General features: G+C 44.8%; 1 protein-coding gene across 1 annotated transcript in view; it reads right to left on the reverse strand.

The window, feature by feature from the left end:
- LOC128814146 (contactin-4) overlaps positions 1-16,036 on the reverse strand; it is a 281,500-nt gene that overhangs the window by 53,877 nt on the left and 211,587 nt on the right. The window contains exons 7-10 of the mRNA XM_053989737.1: positions 15,093-15,296; positions 11,610-11,712; positions 10,817-11,001; positions 1,132-1,268 (exon numbers count right to left, since the gene is read on the reverse strand). Coding sequence (XP_053845712.1) covers positions 1,132-1,268; positions 10,817-11,001; positions 11,610-11,712; positions 15,093-15,296 — 629 coding nt within the window. The remainder of the gene's footprint in view (positions 1-1,131; positions 1,269-10,816; positions 11,002-11,609; positions 11,713-15,092; positions 15,297-16,036) is intronic.

The raw sequence follows: 16,036 nt of genomic DNA on the forward strand, positions 1-16,036 counted from the left end.
AATAAGTACAGCAAAGTGTTCCCTCCCTCCCCAGGAGTTTGACATTAAAAAAAAAAAAAGTCTAAAATAAAGAGCTTTTGGTTTTCTACTTGGCCTTAGGGCAGAAATTTAATGTTTGTGCAATTTTTATCAGGGTTTGATCAAATTGGGGCTGCCATGTTCTTTCACAGGAAATGAAGGGGAAAAAGGGCTGGCTACTGTGAAACCAAAGCTTTGGTGACTTGGCTGAGTTTGTGGTGGGAAGGTGGGATCATGGGCTGGGTGATGCCCCTCCAGGAGAGGTTGGGCAGACGTGCTGGTGGGAGAGGTGTAATTCCACAGCTCCTGCACAGGGACACAGCCCAGCAGGACGAGTGGGAACACCATTAAACACCAGCAGGCACCCCGAGGTTTCATTATCACCTGAAGTTCACCTAAACATCATAAATTAAAAGAATTTAGGGTGATCATTCTCTAGTGACATATCCAAAACCCCATTCAGCCATTCCTTCTTCTTTCCAGCCTTAGGTTTGCATCATGGATCCTTCATTTTGGGGAGGAGAGCTCTCAATGTAGAGCTGTTGTGTGCCCTGCTTGTCCCTGCCAGCAGCTCCTGGAGCTGTAGGGAGGTGCCACCAGGCACCATCATGACATAACTGAAATAAACAGAGTCCTGCGGTTTGATCCTTCTGGAGGTCTTCTCCAACTTTTCCAGCTGATTTTCCCTACTGCCCTGGCCTGGGGAGCTCGCTGGAGTCAGCGGGCAGATCCTATAATACGATTCACTATATAATTTAGGGTCAATTGTCATATTTCAAATGAATGGATGAAGAAGTACCAGGCATGGGAAGGAACGGGGGATTTCCTGTGAGGGTGGGCAGGCCCTGGCACAGGGTGCCCAGAGCAGCTGTGGCTGCCCCTGGATCCTTGACAGTGTCCAAGGCCAGGCTGGACAGGGCTTGGAGCAGCCTGGGACAGTGAGGGGTGGAACGAGATGATCTTGAAGGTCCCTTCCAACCCAAACCATTCCGCGATCCCAGAGCACCTCCATCCTCCCCACCCCAAAACAAACAAACGCCCAGAGATCAGAGAGCTGGCAGAGCACCACGGCACCCACAGCTCCCATCCCCAGGGGCTTCCAGCAGTGCCTACCTGTGGCAGCAGGGGCTCCCCGTCCTTGAGCCAGCGGTAGGAGGGCTTGGGGCGGCCGCTGGCGCGGCATTCCCAGGACACGCGCTCCTCGATGGCCGCGTGCACGTCGCTGATCTGCTGTGTCCAGCTGGGCTGGGCTGCAAGGCAAGCAGGGAGGGAAGCCTCGTGCCTGGGAGCAGCAGCTCTGTGCTGCCAAACAGACGTTTCTTCCCTTATCAGAACGTTGGACTTGATAGCGTTGGGATTTCAGCGTTTCTATTTCCCGTCTATTTGTCACCCTGCAGTTCTTCAGTGTGTAACTCCAAACTCCACACTCAGTGTGAGCTGCTGCTTCCCCATCTGGGGCAGGCACAACAATTCCTCTCCAGGCCTGGCAATCAAGGACACCTCACTGCCTCAGGCCAGAGAGATGGGAACAAAAGTGACTTGGGGGAGCAAACTTGGGGTCAGTGACTTCATTACCTGAAGCTGTAATTGGGAGGTTCACCCCCAATATGCAAATGGACCAAACTTATAAAAGTATAAAAACCTGTGACCCATTGTCCATTTTGGGCAATGTCTGCCCTAAATGTACCTGAAGCTCTTCAATAAATATTAGAGCTTTTTATTCTGATCTTGGCCTGTGCCACCTTCAGAAAGCAGCACTGGACTCAAGGAAGAGCAGTAATCTCTTTGTCTGCCCTAAATGTACCTGAAGCTCTTCAATAAATATTAGAACTTTTTTTTCCCTTAATTCTGTCTGGCCTCTGTTTTTAGGTAGCCCCAAAAAGGCATCATAAGAACTGCTAAAGATTACTGTTCTTCCTTGAGTCCAGTGCTGCTTTCTGAAGGTGGCACAGGCCAAGATCAGAAGCTACTTTTATTTTATTTGTAGTAAAAACCCTTAAAGAAAAGGAGTAGCTTCAGAAACTCTGCTCCTCCTGCAAAAACAAAGCAGTAGTTACGCACCTGGTCTTTCAAATAGAGACATTTCCCTCCTCAAGGTCTCAATAACTTGGGCTTCAAAGCTCTAAAATTTAGCTGCAGACTTCAAAACATGTAATTTAGAACTAGTTCTGCATTGAAATTGAGGTTATTCCAGTAACTCTGCATGGTTACAGGCACTGCTTCAGGTCCAGGCTCTCAGTCTTGTCTCGATCATGGCCAGATCTCCATGGCCACAGGAAAGAAAAATCTTTGGACCCAATAATTGCATGAATGACACTGAATAAACCCAGAAAGGCCACAAGCAGATATTGGAGACACATTTTGGTAGAATTTGGTGAAAACTAGTGCCGGCAGTTTTCAGCCTCTTGTGAGACTGTATTTTTAATGGTGTTTCACAAAATTTTATCAGTTTGTTGGCTTTTTTTTTTTTTAATAGAGTTTGAGTTTAGCCAGATTCCACTAAATTCCACTAAAATTGCCACATGGTTTTGAAGACCACCCAAAACCTCAGACTTTCTTAAGAGTTGCCTTTTGTCCAGATATATTTACAATATGCAATACTATCTATTTAAGATCTTATTAGTAATATTAATATAATATATTTATAATACTTTTCAGAAAGTCCCATTAAACAATAGAGTTCTGATTTTTTAATGGGCATTTGTCCTATTTTGACATAAGAGCATCTGACTTAGCAGGATGGTATTACCAGCAGAGGTCTCCAAGAACCTGATTAATGCTATTCCCTGTGTAATCAGATAAAAGAAAAAAAAAATTAAGATTCCTCAAAGCCAGTAACAACTTTACACATCTCCTTTGGACGGGGACAGGGGCCCAGAGATGGGCTTGAAAGGATGAATTTTAAAATACCACATCAAAATGGCAAATTGGTATGATTATACCCAAAAGAGGGGCATGTCTGTGATGATGGGATGCTGGAAATCCAAATTCAGAGAGCTCAGGTTGTGTTTAAAATACCACCCCTGGCACCCTGAATGTGCCTACGAAGCAGAGATGAGGTGGAGAGTTTTCCACAGCGCCTCAGCTCCAAGGGAATTCCAAAAAATAAAAGGTGAACTGAGCATCCTGGCAATGCAGAAGGGAAAGGAGAAGTGAATGGTGTTTATTTCTCTGGCTGCCCCTCCTGCCCCTGTAATATTTTAAGCTTGTTTATTGTCAGTATCTAAAGGGAAAGCCTTTAAATGTAGGAAGATGAAAGTCAGTTCTGTCATCTGGAGTAAGAACTTGAACAATTCCATTGAGCTGAGCAATTGCAACGGGTTCAGTGGCTCAAGGACATTTGCAAATTACTCATGAATTTACATATTTACTATTCTAACAGCATCTAACTCATCATTTTGAAGGGAATTTTATGATCCCATGAAAGGAGCTCTATAAAACCCACACACATCCATTTGCCTTTTTTAGTTTTGCTGCGCTGTTTTACGGATTTCCCACATGAAAACAAAGCTAAAAAAAAAAACCCCAAAAAACCAAAAATAAACCCAAAAAAACCAAAAAAAACCCCACAACAACAACAACAACAAAAAAAAAAAAAAAAAAAAAAAAAAAACACCCAGACAAAACAACTGGAATTAGTCTGCAAATCAAGAAAAGCCATGAAGCCATGAGTGGTAAGCTGTGCTCTATAACCTGCATGTGTGCTGTGGAAAAACAAAGATAACTCCCGTGGAGAGAAGGACAGAAAATTCAGAATTCATCCTCATTTCTTACAGACTCCCCAAATAAGGGAAATAATAATTTTCCCCAAATAAGGGAAATTCTCTCCAAAAGGCATTTTTTGGGGTGGTTTGTGGGTTGTTCATCCCAACTCCTGCCCTGAGCGCTGAGACTGAGACGTGCAGTGCTGGAAGCTGCCACCCCAAATTCATGTCACCCTTTGGTGCAGCCCCCACCCCACACCACCCTAACCCCCTCCAGTGATTTGAACCGATAAAATTCCAAATTCCAAAGCCATTTATGGTGCAGGCAACTCCAGAGCGAGCAGCACAGGTCACAAAATCATCTCAGCGAAAAGCTCTGAGCCGTTTCTTCGGCGGGAGTTCGTTCTCTGCTGCTCTTTGGGAGCTTTTTCTAATTAGGTCAAGCTCTCCTCTCAACAGTTCAGTGCAGAGAGAAGCTCTTGGCTTTGTCTTGGGGAATACTCAGGGGTTGGCTCATGCTGCAAATATCTGTGAGCCACCAAAGCAGAGTGGCCACAACCTAATGGAATTTGACAGGCGCCCACTGGGGATCGGACCAAGGTAACACGACACGAGAGTTCAGGCATGATAATTAAAATAATTTGGGTAAGGGGATGAAACCAGCTCCTCTCCACAACATTTCCTGGTATAGCGACGTTCTTGGAGATAATGACAAGTTTTAATTTGTGACTGGTCTAGAAAAATGTCCTTTGGATCGTTTCAGCGGCGCTGACCAAAGAGAAATTATTTTACAGGAGATATTTTGGTCCTGCTTGGAGTACTTAAGATAGTACTGGCCTTGGAAACATCCTGGAGGAAAAATCTGGAAGCTGATTAAGAATTCATCTGAGTTGCAAGCAAAATTCATATGCTAAATCTATAAAGTGGAAGAAAAAGCTAAGAGATATAAGCACGACTCTTACATAAGGATTGCTTTAAAGAAAAATCTCCCCCTCCTAGGAGATTTCTGGAGTTTGTACTCAGGGGGACTGAAGAAAAGTGATGGAAATAGTGAGAAAAAAACCCCTGTTTATCTTTGATCACCTTTCAGTCTTCACCAACACAAAGTGGGACAGTTAAAACCAGGTAAATATGCCCAAATATATTCTTACTTGTCTAAGACAAAAAAGTCCAGGGGCAGTCTGTCCTTCACTGTAATAAATTAAAAGGCAAAAGTAGGAAATCATGTCCTAAAAGATATTTGAAAATGAAATTATGTGGTAGGTGATGATGCATCACCTCAAAAATGAGTAACAAACCCCCAGAAGTAAAGGAGAAATATCAGAAATAAACCTGTAGGACTCTGCAATCATCTGCGAGTTCAAAACAACCACAAAGACTCAGGCAAATGAGGTGCTAATACATATCCAGAATCCAATTCTCAGCTGGTGTGTATTGATTTCAGTGTTCCTAAGCCAATTTCTAGCAGCTGATGACCTGGTGCAGGCTGTGTAATTCATCATTAATGGCAGATGAAAGGCTGAATGACTTGTCCATTACCATCTCTATTCTAAGGAGATTGAGACTGAGCCCAGGATCAGAGCAGTCTAAAGACCAGAAAGCCAAGTGTAAGAAGTGAAAAAAAAAAAAAAAAAAACCCAAAAACAACCAGCTGGGAAAAACAGATGAGTAACTGGAAATAAAGAGTGCAGGCTCGTGTGCAGAGAAGTGCTCATCCTGCCCTGAATGGGGACACAGCTCCTGTGCACAAACCCCTCAGATCCTGATTTGTTTCCTTCCCAAAGATCACAGGGATGTGAAACCAGACCTCAAGTTATGCCTTCTCCTCTCTCTTCCTCTCCTCCCTCCTGACCTCTACTGCCAGTCAAGGACTGTTTGAGATCTGTACAACTTCAAGGTGTGCAAATCCTGCACCAAACCAATCTGCTGGAATGCTGTACCTAAAAAAAAAAAAAAAAAAATCTCCATTTGGCTGAGTATTTGGAAACTCTACAAGACTGACCCTACTAACCCAGCCTGGGGGTTCTGCTTGGCACTAAAATATTAAACACCAGAGGAAAAGAAACAGAAAAATCTGAAAGACTTAACCCAGCTGATAAAACCACTTCAGTCATCCCTTCCTCTCATTTACCTCCTGTTCCACGAGCTGTTCTGCACCACTGCAGGATTTTGTCCCCAGTTTTTGTGGGCTGTGGGTGTTACAGGCACACCCACAGGGACCCATACTCGTGGGTTTAGTTATTTTTTAGTTATTTTAGTTATTTTTCATCCTGACACTAAAGTGAAGTGCTCAGGGGTGTAAGGGAGGTGTGGGGTGTTCCATGAGTAGCCTTCACATTTCATTTCTATTTGTGTTTCACCCAATTTGTGTTTTTGCTTCTCCTGCTGGAGAGATGATTCTCCAAACAACAATGATGATAACACGAGACTTTTTCTGAATCTCCAAAACTTGGATTTCTCTGTAAGCAGGGCTCCAGCAATCCCTTGGAAAAGGAAAAGTTGATGGAACATGTCTGTGCTCTGTGCAGGAAGTTGTTCTGGATGTAAGACCTCCCTTGGGCAGCAAAGAATTCAAAACCCAGAGTTACTCCTCCCTGTACTAACTTTTACCTGTGTAAAAGGTGATAACAGGGTTTTCTAGTGAGTGATGTGAAAGATAATTAATGATAATATAGTAATAATACCATAATGCACTTGCCCTATGTACAGGAATTTTCTTGTCTTTTTATCAGTCCAGAAACTCACTTTATTCAAATTTTCAGCGAATTATTTGTGATTTTGGACCTAAACTGAGCGGACATAAAACTGCCTGATTTTCACTTGTGCAAACTTCCTTTTTAGACCTCTGGCCATAGTGAAGAGAATAATCTGATTTACATCTGAGGCTGTTTTACAGAGTGGCATAAAGTGGCTTTTGCCCAAATAAAACACAGGCCCGCTGATGAAAGGAGGACTCTTTTCACTGCAAAATTAAGGAGCCTCACAAATTCCTAGTGGGACTTAGATTCGAGAAGGATTTAATCTGAAAAGGGGCCCAGACAATTAAATGGGTTTTGCTGAATATCTCAGAAAATGCTGCACAGAACTGTAATTAGTGACAGAGAAGTCTGTCTGTCTGCTAATGCAGATGCTGCTGTGCTGACACTTTTGGAAAGCATTTGAGCTGCAATTTTTAACTCCTTTCCTTTGCCAGAGCAGGAGAGGATGGGAGATGCTGGAGCAGCACAGGTGATACTGAGGCAGCACCTGCATCCGTGCTGGCTCCAGCTGAGCTGCTTTGGAGCTTGGATATTTCCCAGCGTGGATCTGACTGGAAAGCCAGGGACAAATCCCATGTTTTGTGTCCAAATCCCACAAAACAAACGTTCTCAGTGGTGGTGCAGCTCCTCAGGCCTCCCCTGTGCTGTCACTCCCAACCCCACTGAGCACGTCCATATCACCTCAACCAGCAACTATTTTTCATATTTTCTGGTATTGAGGTGAAATATTTTGTTGGGAAGGGGGATCTCAAGATGTTGCATTGCCTCATCAGAGTCAATATAGGGAAGCAGAGCCCAAGGAGCTCAAACCCAGGGATGAGCAGCCTTGGGGTCACAAATACCAACAAAAGAAGATAGGGCTGAAAGAGCATCTAAACTTACCATGAATTAAACATCAATAATAAATAAGCATCTCCTTGATGCTGGCTTTATGAACAAAAAAGGCAATTTCTTTTTAAATTAGCTGGTTAAGGTAATCTGTTTACTGTACTTGTGCCAGGAAAAAAATAATTGTTGGCATTGCTGTTTGCTCAGGATATAAATCTTAGCCCTGCGGAGGGTTAGCAAATGTAAAATTTATGAGCAGCCAGATTAAAAATACAATCAGGTCAATGGGAGTGCATCCCAAAACACACAGCTGAGGGTGTGGAGGGCCCTGGAGAAACTGGGAGAAACTGGGAGAAGAGAACCCTGTGTCCTGCTGAGGACCTCACCTGCCTCAGCCACGGGATTCAGCTGGCACAGGGAACAAGCTGCCAGGTCAGGAAGGCAGCACCAGCACTTGGAGCTGCTGAAAGGTGGAAAGGAAGAGGCTGTGCAGTCCAATTTGATGATTCAGGATCAGGGAATATTCTGAGTCAGTAGAAACCCACAAGGGTCAAGCGCAGCTGTTGGCCCTGCACGGGACAGCCCCAAGAATCCCACCAGGAGCCTTTGCCAGGAATTAACCTGAGGCTGGGACAGCAGGGAGAACAAGAGACCCAGCAAGGAGATGTGTCATTCAGAGTTCCATCAGTCAAGGAAACAGAAGTTAGCTGCTGTAATTGCATTAACAGGAGCATGTTTCCATGGGAAGGTCGATCCATCAAGGGGGACTCAGCCCTGGAAGAAGTGTTTGTGGAGAGCAGTGAAACACAGCCTGGTGCAGGGGCTCAGAGCACAGAAAAGGCAGCAAGAACGGATCTTGCACGTTTAATTAACCTTTTCTGCTGCAACGAGGGTGTCAAACAACTTCAGTGTCACTGATATGCCAACGGAGGAGAAAACAAACACTGATACAAGAGTGAAACACAGCACAAGTCAACCCTCCCTGACAGCCTCCAGCAGCACGCAGAGAAGCTGACAACGCTGGGTTATCTACAGCAAGCAGGCAAATTTGAATTTCTTTTTCTTCTTTTTTCTTATTTTATGCCACGCACAGAGGCATAAAGAGGTTTAAAGGAGTGGAGCTGTCAGAGCCTCACTGTGACCTGCAGAGCACGTCAGTGCACGTGGGCAGCACCTCTGATAGCCCAGAGCACACTGAGCACCCAGTGGTTTGGGCTGCAGGGACCCTAAAACCCACCCAGTGCCACCCCTGCCATGGCAGGGACACCTCCCACTGTCCCAGGAGCTCCCAGCCCCAGTGTCCAGCCTGGCCTTGGGCACTGCCAGGGATCCAGGGGCAGCCCCAGCTGATCTGGGCACCTGTGCCAGGGCCTGCCCACCCTGATGGTAAAAAATTTCTTCCTCAAATCCATTCAAACCTGCACCTTTCTGCACCTCCAGAGCGTTTCCCTCTCCAAGCACCAGCCCTGACCTTCCAAAAGCAACTGGAAAGCTCTGCCACCATTACAGTTGTATTTCAGTCATGAAACAACATTTCTAAGCTTTTAAAAAAACCCAATAATTAAGGAAAACTATGTTCTTTTCCCAACTATTTGTATAAAAGTTTGCAATAAGTTACTTTCCCCTATAAAATTTTGCTGCCATGCAAAACTCCAGAGCCCAGAGTACAGAATGCAAGTTGGTTTTTTTTTTTTTTTTTTAAGAGATCTCTTTTCAGTACTGGCTGCAAAGCACAAGTTGCCTAAAAAACCCAACTGGTTCCCTGGAAAATCACCATCCTCAAGACAACAAGGACGATATTTTAGTCAATTATCTTTAAAACCTGCAGCAGGGGAGGCGCCTGTCTGCCACCTCTCCACTGGGAATTCCTCCACTCCCAGGGAAGAGATGGAAAGACTTCCCAGCATGACAGACTGACAGCAGGACACTCCTCTTCCCAAAAAAACCTCGAGCTTCTCTGCTGAAATGCCACGATGGGTGTGAAAAGCAGCACGAGCCACAGTGGCAGCTTTTGTGTAGGATCCAGAGCGGTAAATTCATTGCAATAATGAGATTAGAACTCGATATATGCTATGGTGGGAGTGTTCCAAAGGCTCCATTTACTGCTTTCCAAGGAAGGCAGCCTTGGCTGTGGGTACAGCAAAACTGTACAACTGATGAGTTTGTTAATTTACTCCCCACATGGGAAAAATCAAGAGAAACACACAGCACAAAGAATCTTTAAATCATCGAATTAAAAAAATTAAAACCTGTTTAAATCAACTCCAGATTCTTTCCTTAACATGAAAGATTTCACTTTGTTCTTGCTCTTTCACTCCTTTTTAATGTTTTCTCATTTTATATTTCCCCTCAGTTTTAAAAGGAGAAATGTTCATTTGAAATGGAAACCCCCAAAGTTGTGATCGCTAAATGAAATGTCTTTCAGAAATATTTCCAATTTGAAAACATCCCTACTTTAAAAAAAAAAAAACTACATTGCCCACCAAATTCAATTCAGTTTTGCCAGAAGGGTTGGTTCCAAAACTTTTTTTCTGTGGCAAAATGATTATAAATCAAAAACCATTCTCCTCATCTCTGGAGTTCAACCCAATCTTCCCTGATGACAGGAGCTGAGCCCTCAGAAACATCTGGTGGAGAAAACTCTGAACTTTTGTCCGTATTTTCTCTGAAGAACAACATGGGATGGGACCAGGGGAGCAACAAAACCAGGATTTTTTTGATGCTCTGGACGTCTCTGCACATCTGTCGGGTGTGGAACCTGCAGCTTCTCCTCTCCAAAACATCTCCAACAGAACCTTGGTACCAAAGCCAGCCCCTAAATCCCCTCCCTGCAGCTCTCACTTGCCTACACACAGGGAAAGCCACACTTTCAGTTTGCTCTGTGGGGCTGTTCCCAGCAGAAATCTGGGGATCAGAGGGATGAATGCATCTTCTATTTAACAGAGCAGGCCTAGGAAGCTGAAATTTGACATTTCACAGTGCCTGGCTCAAGGACTGTGATTGCAGTGAGGGAAGAGCAGGCGCAGAAAGCCTTTGAGGGGAGAGGGCTCTGCCCTGACACTGTTAAATCCCAACTCCCCACATTGTTCAATCACTGATCCCCTTGAAAGCTGTTCTTAATTGGTTATCAGCAATTAACATTTATCCACAAAAGCTGGGGCAACCCATACATCATAAATCCCAAGCTGTAACACGAGGATGCTCCCCCAGATTTCCTGCCTTACCCTCCAAGCCACAAGAAGGAAAAAAGACTCTTCCAAACATTTCCAGCACGTTTCCATGCCAATGTCCTTCTGGGGATGTGCTTTTGTTCCAGCTGCTCTGATTCCCAATTAATATGCACCATTCAGCCAGGTTTTATTTCAAATTACACCCTTCTCGAGATGTGCCATTTGAAAAGAAAGTCATTTCAAAAATATCCTCGCAAAATTACGTCCTCACAAAATATTTACTGCAGATTGCACCGACTGCAATAAAAAAAGCCCTGAAAGCAGGCAGCCTGCTTACCATAAAATGTCAGTTGTCCTCGTGCCACGTTTTTCCCTCTCACATTTTCAGCCACGCATTCGTAGAGTCCGGCATCCTCCTGCTGGAAATTGGGGATTTCCAGGAGCCCGCTCGATCGGTGCCTCCGGGCTTTCCTGGGCAGCTGCTTCCCATCCGCCCTCCTCCAGCTGATCGTGGGCACTGGGCTGAAGAAGGGAAAGGAGGCAAAATGACACAGGCAGAGGAAGCCATGGTCAGTGTGAGGAGCCTGGCACAGGATCCAGAGTTTTATTACGGGTGGGTTATGTGGAACGTAAATGTAAATGTGTTTATCACGGCGTATAAGCAGGAGACATTTTATTATTAAAATGCTGGTTTGACCCAGCTGAATTTGGGGTTCTGCTGTAAAAACACATCCATTTGAAGGTGGGGATGCCTTGGCAGAGGTTGCCCAGAGAAGCTGTGGCTGCTCTAAAAGTGTCCAAAAGACAGGGCTTGGAGCACCCTGGGATGGTGGAAGGTGTCCCTGCCCACGGCAGGGGCGGCACTGGGTGGGATTCAAGGCCCCTTCCAACCCAAACCATCCATTTTGTGATGATTTTCCTACCAGTCCCGACATTTTGGAAGTGTTGCCAGTGTTTACTCCAGAAACAAAAGTCCCCAAGCCCTGTGGCTGCTCTGAAAACTGGCCACAGGTAACTCCTGCTGAGGGGAGTGGATCACTGGGAACTGCTGCAAACCCCACAAACCCAGCGCCACGGACGTGAGGAGCCACAGGAATAATCATTAATAATAATAATGGACCCAAACTTACTTGCCCAAGGCAAAGCACTCCAGTTTCACCGTGGTTCCTTTCGCAGATGGAACAGTTTCTGGGAACTGCACTTCTATTTTGGGCTCGTACTCTCCCATCACCCCTGGGAACATAAAGGAGATGCTAAGGCTTGGTTGAATTTCAGCAGTAAATTCACAAGTGTTCCCGTGCTAGCACAGAGCTGTTCTATACATCATTACTTGCCCAATTAATCCATTCATTTTAAACATGGCTTGTTCCTAACAGCCGTGGAGTGTGGGCTCTTTTCCCATTTACTGCCAGAGGAGAAGCTGAACCAACTCTCCACGCCATCTGCCAAAGATTAAAATCTCTTCATGGCTCTGTTACTTTTTGCTTTTCAATATGCAGGATTTTTGCAGGTAACTTGTGAAATAAGGGGAGCAATAATCAGGGAGGTTCAGCATCTTCTAGAAATGAAACGTGGAACAAACAGCCATTAGGAAAAAGTTTTAAAATCCCTGCAGTTAACAGAGAGATTTCTATTAACTTCCAGGATTTCAATGCACAGAGATCTTCCACTCCTCGGGTAATTTCTTTATTTTTTACTGCCCCAGTAAATCACGGAGCGTGGCAGCCTCTTTATGAAATTGTGTTTAAAAATTTGTGCACATAAAAAGGCCATTATAGCCCTGACAAATGGCTCCGTTTCCAGCCACTGCACTGCCTTAAACCCGGCACGCAGAATTCCACCAATAGTGATTATCAGCTAATTGATGGTTGCAGTTCCAATCTCAACAGTGCAGCACTTCCTGGACGGTGGCCAAGGCAGGAGAGGAGCTGGGTCAGCCCTGGAGAATCCCAAAAATACAGAAATGAGCCAGCAGCAGCCTGCAGTGACACTGGGGCACATCAGAGCTGCTGAGGTTGGCCTGTGACTGCTGACTGCTCTTGCTTTTCACACTGGGTGCAAGAAAATCCTGTTTTTTTTCCTTTAGTTTTCCAGTGATAAAGCTGGAAATGCTCAGTGTGAGGCTGACACCACACCCACCTCTGCTTGCTGACCTTTTCTGATGCAGCAGCAGGTTATGTCATCTTTCTTCCAACACATTAATTGCAAATAGATGTTCAACAAAGCTCCTGCACGGCCTCAGTTGTCAAAATTAGATGCATTTTTTAAAACTATGGATACTCTCCCCATATTCATGTCCTGCCTGGTACATGAAACAGGAAATCTGGGATTCCCTGGTGACATTCCAGCATTTACAAACCATACAAACAAGAATTATGTGCCATGTCACTCATTAGCCCTCTGCATTTTAACACTGCACCCTCCAAAAGCTCAAAATCCTGTTTTCCCACCTGGGACCTGCCAAATCTTTGCAATCTTGCCTAAATTTCCCCAAAAATCTATGCTGAATATTTGCTGAGTGAGCTTCAATCAAGCCAAGAAGTGCCCCGTGGTCTCCAAAGCAGCAGCTGCTAGAACTTGTGGAGATATTTTCCTCCTTCTCTTCACTCACTTTTTATTTATTCCCATTTCTTTGCCTTGGGCTGGGCACAGAGGGCTGAAATTCCAGGGGGATAAAACCCCCCAGTGGGGTGGGAATATTTCCCTGGGGCTGTGGGACATCAGCTACAGCCACCACCCCCCCCCCCCTCAGCCCTGCAGCTCTGGCCTCTCCCAGCCTCACTGAGAACTCCAACCACTGAAAAATCAGGATTTGTGCCTGGAAAAATGAGGATTTGTGCCTGGAAAAGGCACAAGGCTCCTGCTGCAATGACACCCTGCCTATCTCCATAAGTATATACAGGGTGTGAAGTGAGTCCTGCTGTCTCCTCTTTATAGGAGCAACATCAGAGCAGTTGAGACATCTCCATCCTGAATCCAAGATCATTTCCATGCAGAAAAAAACTCATTTTTCCTGCTGTTCCTGGGTGATTTAACATCTGACTTAGCTGTGCAGGTGGCAGGGATGGAGGAGGAAATAAAAGACTAAAAGAGACCCTGGGTTTGTGGCTTGGAGAGCACTCCCAGTGTCAGGGCACATCAGAGGCTCCACGTGGTGGCATTTCAGAGGCTTTTGTGTCTTTCTTCCAATTTCAAAGCTTAAAAACGAATTTTGGGATGAAAGTCCCAGGGATTCAGGAGGAGGCTAATTTGTCTGAGGATTTGATACGCATTTCCTGACAACACCTGTGAAATGTTGAAGTTTAATTGGCCCATACAGCTGCTGCTGATGGCAATTTTATTCCAGGACTATTTTGGTCCTTTCCCACTGTTACTGTTTCAATCCTGGCATGGAAAATCCCACATTTTAAAGAGAAATGTAGAAGCAGCAGCTCTCAACACCTGGATGGTCCCAGCAGGTTTTGGAGTGGGATGGGGCAGCCACAGCTGTGCCAGGGCCACCCTCACAGGGAACAATTCCTTCCCCATCTATCCCTGCCCCATCAGCTTAAAGCCATTTCCCCTTGTTCTACCACTGCACACCCTTCTACCAAGTCCCTCTCCACCTCTTCCAATAGGGTTTGCAAAAAAACCTCTATTATTGGAATATTTAGAAAGGTTATTTCAGCACTGCAATTGTCAGCACAAGGCAAATTTAAACATTGCTCTTTGTCATCCATGCCACGACGCACTGTGAGCTCCGAGGGACAGATTTGCTGCTGCTGTGTTTATGGGAACACAGAATTCCCTGAAAGGGAGGGCAGACATGGAGCAGAGCTGGAAAAGCAGCACCTCCACCCCTCCCAGTCCAGCTGTGACAATTCCTCAGCAGCAGCAGCATTTCCCACTCCTTCCACAGGGATTGTGTCAACCTGATGGGCAGGAGGCTGCAGCAAGGAGCCTGCATTTTCCAAGCAAGGAATTTTTGTCAAATCCCACGAGGTGACAATGGATTTTCTTCCAGGAAAAGTTGCTAACATTGCATTTCTATTCCTGGAACAAATGTCCCAACTGTTAGCCTTTAAACAGAGACATTTTAATTAATTTTAATTGGAAATTAACATGCAGATGTATTTTTCTTATCTGCTCCAAAATGACAACGATACAGATCAATTGTCTGTATAAATTTAGAAATCCTCTTTTGCTTTCTTCTCCCCTTTTTTGTATTATTCCACAGACCACTAATAATAGCACTAATTCTGCTGGGAAACACAGGCTGAGCTAACAGTTACCGAAACAACAAAGTGCCTTTGTTCACTTTTGGGCTGCATAAAATGAGAAAAACTGCTATGTCCAGACTCTAAAATCTATTTTGTTTCCTGTCTTTGCCCAACTCCCAGCGGGTTTTTCGTTTGTAATTACTGCCTGACTCTCAGAGTCGCTCCAGCAGTGGGGAGAGCAACTTTGGCTGTCCATGAGTTTGAACCCCAGCTCCAGCACCACTGAAAAATCCCGAGGGGGGAAAAAAACCCTTCACTCCAACAGAAACACTTCAGCCACTTTTTACTTTCTGGGCGACATCCCAGCCAGGAAAACACAACAAAGCCCCCAAGGGCAGCTTGGGAGGCTCCTACCGTCGTTCCTGAGGACGAGGGGCGTGGGTGGCCCCAGGACCTTGCTGTTGGTCACGGTGTTGGTCACCACGCAGGTGTAGTTGCCCACGTCCGAGGTCTCCACCTTGGCGATGTACAAATTCCCGGTCTCCTGCGACACGAAGCGCCGGTTGTCCTGGTGCACAAAGGTGGGGTACTCGTTGAAGATCCAGGCGTAGGTCAGCTCTGCAAGCACAAGGGACCCGCCGTGAGCAGGGAGAAGTGGGGATATCACAGCCCATGGGATGAGCCCCACGGCTGCTGGGGCCCTGTTGGGTTTTACCTTTTCACCTTCTCTATATTCCCTGATGCCATTTTGGGTTTTGTCTTTTTTCCTTCTCTATATTCCCTGATGCCATTTTGGGTTTTGCCTTTTTATCTTTCCTATATTCCCTGATGCGCTTTTGGGTTTTGCCTTTTTATCTTTCCTATATTCCCTGATGCGCTTTTGGGTTTTGCCTTTTTTCCTTCTCTATATTCCCTGATGCCATTCTGATTTTTGCCTTTTCTTCCTTCATATAGTCTCTGAAGCCATTTTGGTTTTTACGTTTTTATCTTCTCTATATTCTCTGATGCCCTTTTGGTTTTTACCTTTTTTTCTTTTATATATTCTCTGATAAATATGTTTGTGTTCTGGTTTGGTTTTTTTTTTTAAATACTCTGTTTTGGTTCTTACTTTTTTTTCCTTCATATATTCTCTGATGTGGTTTTGGTTTTTATCTTTTTGTCTTCTCTATATTCCCTGATGCCATTTTGGTTTTTGCCTTTTTATCTTCTTTATATTCCCTGATGCTATTTTGGTTTTTACCTTTTTTTTCTTTTATATATTCTCTGATGCCATTTTGGTTTTTTACCTTTTTTCTTTTATATATTCTCTGATACATATGTTTGGTTTTTGGTTTGTTTTTTTTTTTTTTTTATATGCT

Source organism: Vidua macroura, chromosome 13 (genome assembly GCF_024509145.1).
Source record: "Vidua macroura isolate BioBank_ID:100142 chromosome 13, ASM2450914v1, whole genome shotgun sequence".
Classification (NCBI taxonomy): domain Eukaryota; kingdom Metazoa; phylum Chordata; class Aves; order Passeriformes; family Viduidae; genus Vidua; species Vidua macroura.